Raw genomic sequence first — 17,502 nt, 5'->3', positions numbered from 1 at the left:
TGCATGTAAATAATTCTGTTAATATTTCACTGTTGTTTGGTTAAATAACTTGTGCACCTGCTAATAGAGTGAGCACTGACTGTTTTCTGGATGTTTATTTAACAAACTTATTTAGGCTGGAGTTTTGGAAAATAAAATTTAACTAGCTTTGTTTCCTTTGGTATAATTTCACTACCTTGTCTCCTTGCTTTAAAAAAAAATTTTTTTTTTGGTCCTTCTATCTCCCCTTCACCTAACACTTTTTTTCTTTAAAAAAAGTATCTTTTAATTATTATCTTTTAATGGGCATTGAAAAAATAAAATTTATCAAAGGGCAATATGGTCATAAGAACCATATTAGCATTTAAGTGTCTAGACAAAAATCCAGAAACTAGAAAAGTGAAAATTAAATTAGATTATTTTTATACACACATTCTCTAACATTAAGCATATTTTTTCATACAAAACTTTTAATCCAAATACAGGCCAGACTTCCTCATGACTTTACAAGCAGATGTTTTACGGAAAACATATTTACTCAAAACGTAAAGTCCCAAGGAGCAAGCATTCATACATGCGTTATAGTAAAGTAGTGTCTTCAAGGGACTCCGCTTTACATGTTTTAGGTCTGCCTCTTTTGTAGTGTATCTTTTTTTTTCTGTCAAGTAGGTGTCAGATTCTAGATGTATACTCTGCCAGCTTGTGGAGACAGTATCTCTTACACATAGATAAGAAGTATGTCAAGTCATCATGTACAAAAATGTTGGGAACTAGGAATTGTATACATGAAGCAATTGAGATCAAGGTTTGCAAAACAAGCTTTGTCCTCCACCAGAAATACTGAAAAATCAAAGTGAGACTTCTTCAAAGGAGCGGTGAAGTTTGTGGTCTCTGTATGTATGAAGCTTTGTAAAAGCTTTAAGTCTGTACTGCAGTAAGGAAAAATTGGTTTTAAGTGTCCTACTGAGTAAGGAAGACATGATAATCTTTGCCTTAAACACTTAACAATCTTTCCTACTTGTCTTAAATCTCACAGGAGTCTAATACAAATTAGTGATGGTGGAATGAGACGTGAGAGAGCAAAAGAAAGCAGCAGGTTTCGTACTGTCATAATTGCCATTTGCTGCTTGTCTGCCTGCTTTTAACTGCTCATAGTTCTGTGTGCAATAGAGATCAGTCTTGAGAGGTTTAAAGATGCTTTCACCTGCATTTTAGCATTTACAAATTTCAAGTGCACTGCGTAAAAGTGTTTCCCATCTACAAGTTTCTGAACAATACCTTACAGATAAACAACCTTTTAAAAACGTTTTTTTTCTTTGTGGTGTAATGGTAAGCCAGTGAAGGAGCAGAAGCATGGAAAGCAAACTTCGGGGGAGAAGAGAAGCAAACTTCTTCAGCACTGGTTTTGAAAAGAAACATCCTTTGAATTCGAGCACATGACCAGGCTTCACGCATCAGAAAAAGTATGAAAAATATTTGCCCCCTTGACAAATCAATTGTGATTTAACAAAAATATTTAGTATTTGAAAATCCCACTTTGCTTAAAGTAATTTAAAACTGGGCTGCAACAGGTGCTGCTTTGCATGTGCTTTTCTTTTGCATGAGTTACATATTCAGAAATGAAGTCAACTTTTTCTCAGTGGTTTCCTTTCAAATCTGCTAAGAATTTCTTGCTGCTGGCCTATTTTCCCCTTCCCCCCCCCCCCAAAACAGATGGTCACTGGGTGTGGTGGTGCATTCCCCGCCCCCCGTCCCTGTGCACCTGGCAGAGCAGGGGAAGCAAAGCTGCTTCACAATCTCAGTAACTCCCCGTCGAAACTTGGCCTTTGTGTAACGAGTTTGGAGGTTAAGCGTCCCTTGACCGTATCAACAACTTGTACGTGGCTGAGGTGGGAGCAGCCCTGTCTGTCCCAGGGAGGCAGCCCTGGCAACCTTGGCACATTTTTCATCCGTACCAGTCAACAGCTGGCAGCCTTGGGGCCTATCTTATCTGGGCTGTAACTCGGGAGGATCTGTACCAGCATCACTGGAATTCTGAGAACTTTAGTAATCTTCAACACAGGATGGAAATTTACTGGTGCCTGAAGTCAGTCATCTCGTGACTATAAACAGCGGTGCCAAGTGGGACCCTTTGAGCTCCCCTGGAGCGCAGCGGGCTGCGCCAGCGTCTCCCTCGGAGTGGGACGCCTCTCGGAGCTGCCAACTCTGAGGTTTGCATGAGCTGATCTCTGGCGCTCCTTGCTCCTCGAGGTTCGACTTTCGCCCGTTCAGACGGTCATTTAAAATGAGTATTTCACTAAACCCGGCGGGGGATTTTTATTGGTTCCTTTAACTGCGCATATAACGAGTAGTGTGTGTGTGTGTGTGTGAATAAATTCAAATATTACAGTAAACCTCATTTAATCACTTTGTAGATGCTAGGTTAATTAATGATTAGTTATTGCTAAATTTTCGTGATTCTCTCCTTGCTGCAAACAAACCTTAAACTGCTGCTAAACATATAATCCTTAAGACACAAACCGTTGACCAAGTCTGAGGCTAGGATTGGATCCAGCCGCACCTAGGCTCCTCTGTGAGAAGGAGTTTAGAAAGCAAGGGTGTCCTTTCTGAACCTCGTGACTCAACGGGAAGGCTCCGCTTTTCCTCCTTGTATTTTCTTTGGGCTTGATTTCCTCTTTCTTTCTCTCTATATGTATATATATATTCGGTTCATTTAATAAGTAATAGAGTGAACTTTGCCATCGAACTCTGTTAAATCACACTTTTATAAATTTCTATTAAAATCAGTATTTGCAAATATCTTTGACGGTGATTTTTAAGCAGCCTAATCACTCTTCTGTGACACTGGGTTTTGAATGTTGGTTTCAAGTGTAATTGTAGCACTGCAGAAAGAAGCACGACCGGCTCGGCTATGGCAGGTATCACAAATCATGCATAGCTGGGATTTTTTTTTTTTTTAAATAGAATAATCTGTTATGGCACTGAGTATTAGTGACACTCAGTCTGGTTTGTAATAGTAATTTTTACTTCTCTCTGGGACAGTACTTCCTTACCACATTCTGCCTTTCCTTCCTACTGCACACAACTCATTCAGTTAGTGACAGCTCAAGTTTGCAACTTCTCTCTGACTGAACTACAGTTCTAATCATCCAGTTTATGCCTGTGGATCCTAGCAGTTGATACAGGAATAGAAAATAACATTCCGGCCAAAAGTCAGGGCAGATACTGCAGCGTTTGTGACTTGCTGGTTGGCCACCTCTGCTGCGGCCTACGTGACCGGCTTCCACAGTTCCTATCCTGAGGGTTCCGACCACAGCAGTGAAGTTGCCAGCAAAATGCAATGCATTGTCCATAAAAAATTAAAAGTAATAAAGTATTCATAACCCAACTATATACTTGGAAACGCTTCAGGCAAGTACTATGCAGAATAATACTCATTAAAAAGGGTATTGCAAATAGAACCATATTTATTTTGACGCATGGCTGTGTCTGCAGCCACTTGACTGGGTGTTGATCTCCTCTCCACTTTGCTGAGAAAGCAGTTGCAGGGAATGGAAAGTTGTACTGAATGCACTTTTTCCATGATTGCATACTGATCTGGGAAACCTGCACCCCATAGGTCAGGAACGATTGTTACAGCCACATGAATTACATTTACTTAGTGCTTTACGCACGAACTGGTAATTAAATTGTCACTTAACTGTAAACTGTCAATCCACTTAAAACAGCTTTGATTGAACTGTAAACACCGGGGGAGGGGGGAGGGGGGTGAAGCATATATATCTTCTAAAAAGGCAACTAGGCATGATTTCTCAACTGGCCTTTGGGAATTAATCTTTTAGTCTATTCAGCTAGGGCTTCTGCGAGGTAGTACATGGGTTACGTGTCCCTGCCCGATGAGCGCATGAACATAAAGCAGCAGTCCCAAGAAAACTACTTCTCTGCAATCTGCCTTTGGGCTGTCTCGCAGATGGGCAACCGGCCTTCCCGAGGCCGCCTCACCAGAGGTGCTGTCGTGCAGAGGCAAGGAGCGGAGGCCCGCAGGCAGGCAGGCAGGGTGGCAGGCAGGGCAACAGGCAGGCAGGGCAGCCGGCAGGGCCGCAGGGGCAGGCGGGAGGGGTGCGCCGGCGCCGCTGCCGCGGCTGTGCCGGGGGCAGCCGCCGAGGCAGCTGTACCTCAGCGAAGCACAGCGACGGGCACAGAGGGGCTTCTCTATCGTCTAGGCCTTTGTGCTGCTGGTTTCCATTTCCGGAGCAGCAAGAAAGACATCCCTGTTTCCAGCAGATAAAAACTAAAAGACACGGCGTGTGTTTCCATCGAGCTGCTTTTACAAACGCGCGTAGGCAGCGGGCCGCCGGCTGCACCGGCTCCCTGCCGGCAGGAAGCGCGGCGCCACCGGCCGAGCAGCGGCGCGCGGGGGAGGGGGGAGCCGAGCCGGGGGGCGGAGCTGTGCGGGCAGCGCCGCCCCGCGCTTCCCGCCCTGCGCGGGCGGCCCCGGGCGGCCGGTGTCGGTTGCCCGTCGCCCCGCGCAGGCCTCGCGGGGCGATGGAGGCGGAGAGGCTGATGGTGCTGTACGGGGACGGCTCGGTGGAGGCGCACTACGCGGGCGGGTCCCGCTTGCTGCTGTCTCCTTGCGGCTGCGAGTACCTGTACGAAGCGGCGCCCCCCGCCGCCGCCCACCCCCTCCGGCCGGCGGAGAGCACCCGCCAGCGGGTCGCCTTCGCCCTCAGCGCCTACAGGGTGCGTGCCGCGCGGGCCGGCGCTCCCGGGCCTGAGGGGGAGAGAGCGGCGCGCCCGCCGTGCCCGCGCGCGCTCCCGGGAGCGGCCTCGCGGCGGCGCCAGGCGCGCGGCGGCCGGCTGGCGGGAAGGGGCCCAGCAGAACCAAAGCGGCGGTGCCTCCCTGCGGAGCGCGGGGGCTTCCTTACCCTCTGCCCCACAACAGATGGGGATGAAATCAGCTTAAAACTTCATCCCTGCATAGGAAAAGCTCGTGACGTAACACTGTTGTTTTGTTTTTCTTCACGCTTCAATAGGAACGACTTCTACGAGCTCTAGATTTCCGAAACAAGTTTTCTTCTCGCCCATACTTACCTTCGCGTATCATACCTCCAGAAAGAAAACAGGTGAGAGGTTACACATGTAGCGCTTTTGTAAAATAAACTTCCCTAGTAGTCTGACAAAGTGGGCTGGGATAACTATGCACGTGTACGAGTACAGGCCTTGAAGACCTACAGAGTAGTTTGGCTAATGCATTTGTCAATTTAAGAGAATACGCCCATTTTAAATTGTGGTTTCAACTGTTACTTAGTCCTCTATTTATGTGTATCCTTTGTAGCCAAACACTAAAGAGTTCATTTACTTTTAGTAAGACTGAAAGCTAGGATTTTGTTCACGTGATAGAATAAGCTGGATTATGTATCGTCACTTTTCTGCGCTTGGCACCTTTCAGGGAAGACTCTGTGAAATGGGACAGTGTTTTCCGAGAGGCTGTCAGGTTCAGAATCCCCTTGTTTCCCTGTTGAAGTGCGGGTGTGCGTCTGTTGGGCGGCCTGCGAGGGGCACGGGGCAGGCGTCGCTCTGAGGGAACGGCTGCCCCAGGTCGAGCTGAAGGTCCGTCCAGAGACCCCGTTTACCATTTCCAGCAGCTTTACTCCTCATCAGCATCCCCCCAGTGCTCGCACTGAGTGCGTGCGCCCGGTGGTGGGAGTCTTCAGATGACTGATCAATGAGGCGAGTTTTTATGTTTTAAAACTTCTGGGCTGACACTTCATTATTAACACACTTTATGCTCGTGTTTAGTTGCTGAAAACACCGTCAGTCAGTATCACTACGCACTTCACAGCAGTCAGTCCATAACAGTCACGCTGTACGTTCCCCGCAAGGTGCAGGGCACGGAGCTGATGCTGTCGTTGGCACTAGAGTGTCACCCTCCACCCTGCCCCCGGCCAGGACCTTGTTCTGGAAGACGGCTGGGTTGCTCCACAGTTTCTAACTTAAAGCTTCCACTGTGACTGCCTGCTCCAGGATGTTGAGGGATAACTTTCCGAGGCCACAGCAAGTGCCTTATCCTGTTGCTTGGCTTTTTATTTTTGCCTTTTCTTTTTTCCCCCTTGGTTTATCAGCCGCTGCTTTTCTGAAAGCAAAAGCAGTCTTTTTGTAGCTCTTGAGATTGTACTTCTGCAGTAATTTGCTATCAGTTTATTGTTCCGTGGCCTCTATTTTCAACCAGTGCCCATATTTTCAAGGTCTTTGCTATTTCCTACATTTCAGCAGTCCATTATAACGAGATAAGTTACTAAGCTCCAGTTCACTCAGCCTGTTCTCATAACACGTTTATAACGAGCCTAACGGGCCAGCCTGGGGCCTTGCACAGTTGCGTAAGACACAGTTAGCCTACGGCCTGTGGCCTGTTACTAGCAGTGAGACTACTTCTGCTGGGCCACTGAGTACGAAAACGCTTCTCCAGTTATACTGTATTGCTTTGTTTATGCTTGAATTCGAAACAACCTGGTGCTGCAGTTTGCTTAGGCTCTGCTTTGGCCACACGGACCATCCACATCTCTAGACAGCTTGACAAAGGGGTTCTTGTCGATGGTGTGGCCTGTTCAGAACTGCAAATAGTATTCAAAATGCTGGTTAACCATGAATATAGTCAGTGGTATGGTTATATCTTATGTTTGTTCTTGTTCCTTTCCTAGAATTCTCAAACATTTGATACACTGCTTAAACTGCTGCTGCTGAACATAGAGTATGTTTTCATGGGACTGTCAATCATAACACCAAGATCTTATTCCTTCGTGGTAGTAGTCAGCTTAGAGCCCATCCTTTTATATGGAAAGTTAGGAATACTTTTCCCCATTTATATCACACTATGTTTGTCTCCGCTGAATTTTTATCCGCAGCCTTATTGTCTGGTCACTTGATTTTCTTTCTTAGCGTCCTTTTGCAGTTCTGTATGGTAAATTTTCATCTTTGGTGCCCCAAATACCTTCAGCAGGCTTTCCCACCTTACTAATACACTAGTGCTGCCATGTTTCATTTCTATTGGACTCCAGGCTTTTCCAGTACTAGGCCAAAGTACGATCGGGGCTGAAACGTATCTGATTAAAGGTCAGTCAAATGAGACAAAGCTGATAAAGTTGAGATAAAACAAATGATGAGGAGTGTGAATACCCATTTGCTAAGTTTTTTTCACACCTTATTTGAGAAGGTTTGCGTTTCTGCGTTTATTTGGGATCCAGTGCTTTACCTGGAGTCTTCACTTGAAAGCAGACTTAAGGATATTTTCTGTGTGGTTATCAGGTATAAGGACAATACAAAGGAAAATACATCATTTTAGGGCAGAACTTCTGCAGATGGCTAGAAAGGCATTCTCTACCTTGACAGAATGTTTCCAGTTTCAGAAGGTGATCAGTGCGTTTTCTAAATTATATCTTCTCTTTGGGCAAAGCTTTAATCTGGGGTTTGAGGTAGATGCAGTGCTTGTTTGGAGTAATTTGTTGAGAATCATCTGCTTCATTTTTGTAGAAGGGGTAGTACAAGGGCATATGCTGTGAAAACGTTTTTCATTTGTTTTGAACAAAAGTGCTAATTGAAGCAGCAATCTGTACTTGAATATCACAGCAGTAAGATGAGGCTATTCTTTTGAGGCTTTCCAAATGTTGTATTGTAAAAGTCTAAAATCTTTATTATATTTTAAATTCTTCTTCAGAAATATGTTTTATCCACATCCTAGTAATAGCTGCGTAACTTAATGTGTAGTGCTGTACGATTAAGTAAGATTGTCCACCTACCTGCAAAACATTTTCTACAAGTTTCCGTTTCGGTAAGAACACGTAAATACATGTTACATGCAATTTTACAGGCTTATTTAAAAATAAAGAGAAGATTTCAAAGCACGTGGGGTTTTAATGTACACAGTTTTAATGTGAGTTTTGCATGAAGTCTACTGATAACTATTATGATCAAGATAATTTAGGCTTTCTCTTCAGTGTTTCTTACGAAGCAGTTGGCGACATCTGCTGTCTGTGGGCAGTTGTGTCTGGCCATGTACCTTACTAGTTTATGAATGCATATTAAATAAAAACATTATTGCTAGACAGAACTCTGTTAGAACAGGAGGAGGCAGATAGGAAGGTTAGGTATTTTGCTTTGTCTTGAGTTCACGTACGCAAATAAATACACAGTAAAGTTTCTTGTTGTACCTCACCTTGCAGAAGGACTGAATTCATTTAAATATAAATCCTCCATTGTAATTTCTGGGAAGCAGGTCGTTTTTATCTTGCTGTACATTCCAATCCTTTTTCTTGTGTTAGATTCTTTTCAGTGATATCTTAGAAATTAAATGGCCTGACCCTGCTACAGCTGATCTGACAAGATGTATAGACAATGGCAATGTGAAGATCTCGTCAGTAGATGGTTATGCTCACCTTTACCTGTCAGAATTGCAGCAAGAATTCACAGTGGAGTTCTTATGCAAAGTCAGCCAGTCATCTGCAGCATCCTTACACTCCTCTCAGAAGAACAGCAACTATCAAACTGGAAATCAGTACGGAAAATCAAGTAAAAATTCTGTTGCAGGAATGTCATCGAAACAAGTGAGAATAGAGAATAAGAAGAACGAACATGGTTGTGCTGAAGGTGAATACAGAGAACCAATCAAACCAAAGGACCAAAAGGACAGAAATGGAGTCCCTCTGTTCTACTCAAATTGTTCTTCCGAATACACCTGGGTTACACAGCGTTGGTCTGTTTCCTCCTACCCAGAAGAATGGAAATACCCTTTGTTGTTGGCACTTAGGTGCTATAACTTACATACTGTTAAGAATGTAATGAAGACATGTGAGAAAAACAGCGATACATCTCCAGAAGCTGCTGTTTTAGTAGATTCCGAAACACATGAAAGAGTTTCTTGTTTACCTACAGCTTTGCCACTCAGCTGCAGAGCCCCACATTTACACAGGTAATTTAAGCTGTTTGCTTTGTAGTTGTTAACATATGTTTTACGATTCTGCAATTTGGAACTTCAGCCTCTAGGAAAATAACTGAATTCTAGCTATTAAAAAAAAAATTACTATTCTATTCCTTTTTTAGGAACTTCTTGAAATGTGACATTTGTGAAACCAACATTCTGCATCCTACTGTAATGAATGCATAGTAATTAGTCCAGAGAAAAATAAAGTTTATTTTCTGACATGCTGCATAAATATGTGAATGAAAAAGAGAATACTGAAAAAATAGCACAGGTTTTGGGTTAGTTTGGTTTTTTTTCATTTTTGAGACACTAATACTTCTGAGGTGGGCCAGTAGCATACATTCTCTGTCAGCACCACTAAAAATAATCAAAAAAAAAAAAAAACTTTGCAGGTTTGAGAGAACTAATTTCTTTGGTAACCGATATGGATAACTAAGGAATCGGAGGACTCTGAAAATACATGGCCTCTCTTCCTTTGCATAGGTGTGCATGCATCTGTTCTTGGTACAGAAATGATTACCAGCACACACACCAAAGAAACAAAACAAAACAAAACAAAAAAAAACCCTCAACCTTTGGACTTACAGAAGCTTTTATTGTATTTTCTACAGGTGGACTTTCTGTGACTTCTTTCAGAATCAAGATACTGAAAAGTATTCGTGCCCTCAGCTAATTCAAGTTGTATGGTGTCAGGGTATTTTTTATAGGTATGTAGGTCATGTGTTTCATCTTTGGAAGATTTCATTTGTATGCAAATTAAGCTTTAAGATGAAATGTCTTACTTTGTCCCTTTCTCACTCTGAGAAATTGTACACAATATTCATGTAAGAGTCTGTTCATTTCTGCTCTTTGTTCATTGGACTTCAAATTTTCTAGTACAGTATATTTGCAGGCCTGAAAGTGGGTATGTCTGAAACAATTGATCTGAAATCATGTTTAAGGCTTTTAAAGAAGTGATCTGATAATCTGATTTCTCAAAGGTTACTGGACAGCTGGAGCTCCCACAGATTTCACTGACAATTATGGTGCTTGGTTTCTTTGTGAATTACATTGCTTCTTTTGATGCTGAAGATTTCACGCTTTAGAAGTGTTTGTCTTGGTGACCTACATAATTTGTGTGTTGCAGGCAGCTAAACTCTGGATTTTCCTGGCAAATCACCTTGTCCATACGGTTTTAAAAAAAAAAAAGACTTTTTTTAAAAACTGCCCTTTCAAATCTGTTATACAAACTTTGAAAATGCTACAGTTGCTATCAGCATCTGAAAGTCTTTGATATAAGCATAATCGGTCTTCATTTTTCTCAGTGTAATTCCTAAATTTTCATCTCATCTGAACAGAATGTTTAGCAGCTCTTCAGTACTATACCTCATTTCTTTGGAGGTATGGTGAGTAGCCATGCTTAGTCTTATAAATCCCATTACCAAAGTCCAGGCATCTAACCACAGAGTTGCAGAATTGGGTCATTAAGTGGGTTTTAGGCTCCAAGACACTGTATGATCACAAGTAAAAGACCATTGATCTTCGTGAAAAACACACAGCTGCAGTGGAAATGAAGACCTTCAGGTTGTTCATGAATCATTCAGTCTGACAGCTCCCCATGTGCACTAGGTAGGGCTGGTCCACTAAGAAAATTGGATTTTTCTCTTTAGAATCACTGTATTTTGTGGTCAGTGGAATGAGCAGCTTTTGTGAGATATTTACCTCAACACAAAAAAGCTTTCCTTAGCTTGTTTAACTCCCACTCCCCATGCACACAGGCAAACAAAGGGCCTGGTAATGCTAATCTTCTGTGTTAAAAAAAGTAATTGGTACACCGCTGTTTGTGAAACAGCAGAAAGTTTTTCATGGGAGAGTTGTGTTGAAAATGTGTTTCAAGCTTAGTGCTTTCTTCAAGTGTACCACCCTGTTTTGCTTGTCTAGTGACACAGGATTTTAAGTACTTGTTTAAAATCTTGTTATTTCTCTTAGATTTATCCATGGTAGGACAAACATCACAGAAATTTATCCTGGTGATGACTCATTTTTCAAGTCAGAGGGAGCATTTTTGGGAAACTATTTCGTACATTATGCAATCCAAAAAGGAACAAAAAAGGTATCAAACTATAAAACGATTTAAAAAAAATTTAAAATCTGTTCCAAAAAAATTTTAAAGTATGTTCCAAATTCCTTCAAGTTAGCAGTTTTCTTAGTTTTAAGTCTATGCAGTTTAAGGCTATGCAGTCTGTAGTGAAGTGCCTACATTAGTAATTACTATAATGACTGAATCAAGCAATCAGTCATACAAAAAATGAGATTACTACTTCTGTTTCAGAATGTATTTTTGTAAATTATAGACACAATAAGAAAAATCTTACTCATTGTAACATTTATTTCACAAGCTCAAGTATGTACTGCAGTAAAATTCTACAATAACCATTTCTTGCTAATTTAGAAGAGAAATTTAGTCTTTAATATATTGATTAGAGTTTAATCTTTATGTACTTGTAAGTGTTTTCTTTTTTACTGCATGGAGACAGAACCTAGAAGATGCAGGTTCTGTTCTGGCTGTGCCTCAGACCAGCTGTTCAGTGCTGGAGAAATGGTTTTGCTTCTCTGTGTCTGTCTATTCTTACGTTTTCCCAGAGTAGACATCCTCTCAGGTGCTTATGCAGTGCTTTCTATTTTTAAAGAAGAATTAAGGGTGAACATTGTACCCTTCAAACCTAGCCTTTAACTTGTAATCGAATGTAGTTACTCAGTAATGAACTACAGTCTGCTCTCTGATAGGAGAACTTCTTGGTCCATACTGAGTGCATGGCAACTCTTGAATGTTTCTTCCCACAGAAGTAGGCTTAACGGATAAAACTGCATTTTTTAAAAAATTTTCAAGCAGATATTTATCTGTGTTCTGGGACAAGTTTAAATGTGATTATAGTTGCTTTCTGGGAGGTCAGAAATTTCCTATCTTGCAAGCTCTTAACACTGTTTTAATGTTACGGTACCTCTAACTCACTCTTCTCCTTTCTGCCGTTTACTGCAGAGAGAAGAAAAGATGTATTCAGTAAACAGCCTACCTCCTGATGTACCAGGAAATCCGTACTCTATATCCTCCGTTATTACTCAGGCAACCAAGTAACTTTACTTTATCTTTGTTATGTTAATTCCTCTGACTTTGAAAGGACAGTAGTAAAAATTACACATAATACTTATTATGACATTAAGTATAAAAATTGAAGGAATTTATAGCTCTGATGGTGTCTATAAACTTACAGAACAAAGCGCGCAGCTATTTAGAAGACATAGTAAGTATGAAGTGCTTAATATTTTGTTTGGCTTTTTTCTCCTCAGAATACTTCAGTACTGCTACAAGACTAAACTATCATTAACTCATAACTGTTATCTCTGCTGCTGGAAAATGGTATGTAGCTGAAGATTTATAAATCTTCCAGTGTTACAAGGATGATTATAAAGGCTATAGGGAATAGGACCTAATCTAGAGGGAAGAATGGTGAGTGTATCCTCAAAGATCAGAAGGTATATATTTGGGAACCAAAAGCATGCAGTGTAAAGCTGTATTTGTGAAGCAGAAAGCAATTGCATGATAAAGAGAGCTGGTTGTGGTCTGGAAAAACAAGTGAGTTGAAAATGTGGGAGAGATGCAAACAGCTGTAATGATGTAAGTAGCCTTTCCTCAAGTTTTTAATGTATTTGTTTGGTTCTAGGTACCTGAGACAGATGGACGAGAGATGTTGCCAGTTTTGCTGCATGAAAAAGTTATTCCCAGCATAGGAAGACTCCTCGTGTACTCGGATCATAAAGTCCACGCTGCTTTTTGGGATGGGGTGACCTTGAATATGGTCTGGGATTTCAGCTCTTCCTGTAGTAAGATCCAGGTAACCCATGAGTGAGAGGAATGACTATTCTTAAAACTCTTCATGAAAAAGTGTTACTAGGAAACTAATGAGGAAACTAAACAAAAGTTTTGATGCCTGTAAAATACAAACTGAAGTCTTTTGAGAGATTCATAACTCACAGCAGTCTGCTGCCGTGGCTTACTCTTAAGCTTGTGTACTAGTGTAAATGAAAATAGGAACTATCTGCAAATGCCACTGTTAATGTATTGCCAGTATTGTAACCAGAAATGAGGAGGAAAAATATTTTAGTGCATAACTGATGCCTAAAGAGGCAAATGAAACTTTATCCTTTTAAGAAGTCACTCACATTGATCAAAGAAGGGAATATTTGGGTTTTATTTCCAATTATCTGTAATTGAGGAAATGGCTAGTGAAAAATTACTTAGGAAAGTAACCTTGCACATATGGTATTCCATACACATTTTTAAATATACTTAATATAGAAGTAAAAAGATTATGTTGATTTTTGCAAAATGGCACTGCAGAGAAAATTACGTGAGTATGGGATCCAAGGTTGACTGCTGACACTTTTGGCTTCTGTGTCTTTGCTTATTACCCTAAGGTGACAAGACACAAAGAAGATGTTAATGTGTCTGGGATTGTCTCTATTATAAACAATATAAATATGATAGTGTGTCAAAAGATAGAGTATAACTTCCTGATGTGAGCTAGCTCAAATCTGTATGCTCACTCATGATAAAAGGAGGAAGAACTGAAAATTCTACAGGTTTGGAAACATTTCTACACACTTTTAGAAATAATTTATTCTTGCATAGCACAAAACGAGTGTTGGGGCCATGCCAGGTGTTCTCTCCCCCCTCCCCTGCATTTGTCATAGCAGACTATACCAAATTCTATCCTTAGCAAAACACAAACTTTTAAGTGTTTAAAGTGGAATGTTCATAGATACTTAATTCTTAAATTGACATATTATACTTGCTTTTTTTCCTTCGGACTGCAGCAGAAAATTAATACTTGTAATTTTTTTTCTTCTAAGGTAAATGAAGATGTAGGCTGGTGTAAGTTAACTACTCCTGATGGGGTTCAGCAGCTAATCCAAATAAGTCATCCTGGAATCTATGAAAGGTATAAGTAATTTAAACAATTTAAAGTTAAATATAAAAGAATTCTGTACAAATCCTTTTATATGAAGAAATGGTATTTACTGAAAATATATTGAGAGGGGAACCAAACACGTAATGATAAAAGCTCCATCTTACATCTGGCACAGATTCAGGACCTGTATGACTCAGAACCACTGCATACTGTCATTCCATTATAATTGCTACAGTAATGTCTTTTTAAAAAATAACCAGAGCTGCAACTTGGCACTTAACGTCAGTGGATAAGAAAAAGAAAAAATCTTTGTCCTATATAGAGCTGGTGCATAGAACTGGATAGCACTTTATCCAATTTTTGCTTTATTACAGATATTGACCTCTGCCTGCAGATTGCTTTCTCTAATCTGCTTGCTCTAATTACAGACTCATTATGGGAATCATCAGAAGCTTACTGTGCTGCGTTTTAGCAAGCAGATAGTCACAAACAAAAATTAACATTTGTACACTATTCATTACAAATCATACAGCTTTGTTATAATTTTCTATAACTGCATAGATTTAAATATGAAGGAGGTTCTACACAAAGAGTGGGAATCAAAATATGGCAAGGAAACCTAGAGAAAAAGCTAGATTTTGAATCATGGCTTTTTCTTTCAGATCCAGGTGTATTGCTTAATGCCTTCAGTTTTTTGCTAGAATTAATAGAGTGTATTTCTCATATAAATAACTACTTTTTTATGAATTTTCATGTTAACATAGGTACATCAGAATGGCAATAGAATGGTGCAGAAGTTTGAATGAAAGGAACGAGATTGCTGAATATACTGCGCACTCTCTAACTGAAGAAAATTGGTATTCATCTTTATCCTAAATAATTGGCTACAAATAATGTTGAAAATAAAACTCAAAAAGACTATAAACTCAGTTTTATAGGCTGCATTTCCTAAGGGTCAAAAATGAAAATTGTAAATCCATTTATTTGGTGTGGTTTCATATTTTTCTTTCAGCGTTTAAAACGTCAGGTAAGTTGAGTTCTAGGTGAAGCTTGTTGCATTGCGCTTCTGCCTGCCTTACTTAAAAATCAGAATTATGGTGACTTTGCCAAAGGAGGATTAATGTTATGGAGATAGTATCTTGCAAGGTGAAAAAGAGAAGCTAGACTAAGAAAGGCATCTTTTAACAGGACACCAAGCAGTTCAAAATAGTACTTTGAACTGTTGAATGACGCTCGTCTCTCTTGCCAATGTATTTGTCCTTTTTAATGCATGCTACTGACCAAAGGGCTGCTGACATCATATAAAAAACCATATTTGGGTATTAAAAATGTGTTAATTGAAATCGATTACACTTGCACTTGTTATTCAAATTATAGCATATTCAGTAGCTGCTGAAATGAAAATTCTATCTATATTTATACATACATATAGCAAAGAGGCTGTCCTTAGAGCAGAGCCCTGATTTTTGGAAACGCAAATGGTTGACAAATGGCAGCCATTGACTAGTGATATGAAAGACAAAAATAAAGCATTTTTTTCACTGGGATTTTGCTTGTCTAGTTTTCAGTATTGCTGGAAACTATTAAAAATTAAAATCTGAAGCAGAAAATACATTTGAGAACCTTTTATGATACTAAGTTGTTTAATCTTTATTTTCTTGGACAGGTCTGCTGATGCTGAGCTCGAAAAAATACAGAGATTTAACTGTATCCTTTTGAAAGCTGTAAACATTTTTCACTTTTATATTCTGTTGTTCATCTGCATATTCAAATCTGCATTTTAGATCATCAAAGGCTCTCTATCCTGTTCTCACCTTCTTTTATTGTCTTACCCACTTCTTAAAATTACCTTTTTAAGCCATTTTTTGTTTTCTTATTTATCATTTTTGGTTTATCATTGATTTTGTCCAACTTCTGCATCACAGCACCAGAAACAAAACCAGTGGCAGAGTACAAAACTAAAATAGAAAATTACCAAAAAAAGGAAGTCCTTTAATGGGTATTGCATCAGTTTTGCTAACACTCATCTGCTGATCTGTTCTTGAAGGAGGGATGACGCAGTTGCCTTTGGGCTTGTTGCAGTACAGTACCTTTCTGTAAAATCAACAGCCTCGGTATTGCTGCACTATGTTCAGCCAGCTCAAAAAAGTGTGCTGTGCTGCGTGTGCTTAAAGCCACTCCATAATTGTCTTTAAGCCAGTGCTGAATTTTGTTAGTGTGAAAAGTGCATACTGTTAAACTGTGCAGTGTGACATCAGATAGTTTCCTTTTTAAAGTAACTTTTGGATAAATTGAAGTCTTAGTTAAAGACATTTTCTCTAAATGTTGTAGACATTTTAAGTAATATACTCTTTTATTTTTTAGCTTTATGTAATTACCATGCTATGAAATGTGAGACTTTGCACTGCAGAATGATGAGTACAAGTACGGAGAAGTACTTTTCTCATTAGGAGGAGGAGCTTGGTATTTTTTTCTTAACAAAATAACACTAGTTTTATTGGATAATAGCAATGTTCTGGAAAGGACATCTGCTGCAAAAACCAATCCACCTGGTATTACTGTCAGAAAAACAGAAAGCGGGAGTGAGCCGGAAGGAATCAGTGAAGGGTACGTCTTGGAGGCTTTGGAAAAAACTTCTAAAGTAATTCAGGACATTGAGTCTCTGCTTGCAGCGTCTGGGAGGTGAGGCTTCATAGCACGGGAAGCCCTGCGTTCCCGGCCTTCGAAGGAGCTGTCCCCGCTGTGCCCGGGGAGGCCTTGAGGTGCCAGAGGAGCGCGGGCGGGCGGCAGGGCCGGGAGTCGCCCTTGGGGTGCCACAGCAGACCAGCAGCCTCTCAGCTGCCATTGCAACGCCGCGGTTGTGTGTTGCGGGTAGGCGAGAAGAACAGGTGAAATAATAGAGCACAGCTGTATAAACACATCAGGGCTGACCTGACGGTGCTGCTTTTAAATGTACCAATGTCTGTTTGAGTCGTTTAGTTTTATAGAGGATTGTGCAAACAACTTAGTTAACTTAGTAGGGTAGGGGGTAAGTACTTTTAACTGTAAAAACGTGCTTTTATTCGGAAGTTTAAACCAAGTAGTCCAATATTGAATAAAAAGTTTTCCAAACGCTTTCTACTCTACTGTTTTGTAGTAAATAAATTTATTTAAAGCATCTTCAGCCCTTTCTGGTGTGTGGTCTGTCACTCGGTGGCGCACCGTACCTTCAGTGATCAAATACCGTTGGTTTCTCTTCCAGCGCTTTATTTCAACATGTCGTGAATACCCAAACCCTATTTTTAATATTTCTAGAAAAATTTCTCCCTCAGAACCGAACCCCGCTCCCTTCACCCCAGCGCGGCGCCAGGGGAGGAGAGAGGCGGCTCCCTCAGCCGCGGCGGGCGGGCCGCGGTCCCAGCGTGCTCCGCGGCCACGCATGCCTCCTACCCCGACGGGGCTGGGGGGCGGGCGGCTGCGCTTCACCTCATGGGGCCGAGGGGGCGGCTGGCGGCGGCCGAACTTCAGGTGGGCGAAGAGGGCGGCGGGGCGGGCTGGGCACAGGGAGCGGCGGCGGCGGGCGGCTTCCCGCCTCCGCGGGGTGAGGGGGGCTGCCATGGC

The 17,502-nt window shown here is 41.2% G+C and overlaps 1 protein-coding gene across 1 annotated transcript; it reads left to right on the top strand.

Annotated features, from left to right (window-relative positions):
- Positions 1–4,484: 4,484 nt before the first annotated feature.
- Positions 4,485–16,913, top strand: LOC309602690 (uncharacterized protein C5orf34). Its single transcript, XM_082336477.1, has 12 exons — positions 4,485–4,719; positions 5,013–5,102; positions 8,295–8,941; positions 9,565–9,660; positions 10,922–11,045; positions 11,973–12,064; positions 12,281–12,350; positions 12,655–12,825; positions 13,844–13,932; positions 14,667–14,759; positions 15,569–15,609; positions 16,395–16,913. Exons 1-12 carry the CDS (start codon positions 4,525–4,527, stop codon positions 16,586–16,588), a joined length of 1,902 nt encoding a protein of 633 aa, XP_082192603.1. The 5' UTR covers positions 4,485–4,524; the 3' UTR covers positions 16,589–16,913.
- The last annotated feature ends 589 nt before the right edge of the window (positions 16,914–17,502 follow it).

Source organism: Platalea leucorodia (assembly GCF_965183815.1).
Source record: "Platalea leucorodia genome assembly, chromosome: Z".
NCBI lineage: Eukaryota > Metazoa > Chordata > Aves > Pelecaniformes > Threskiornithidae > Platalea > Platalea leucorodia.
This window is presented reverse-complemented; position numbering and strand designations above follow the sequence as displayed.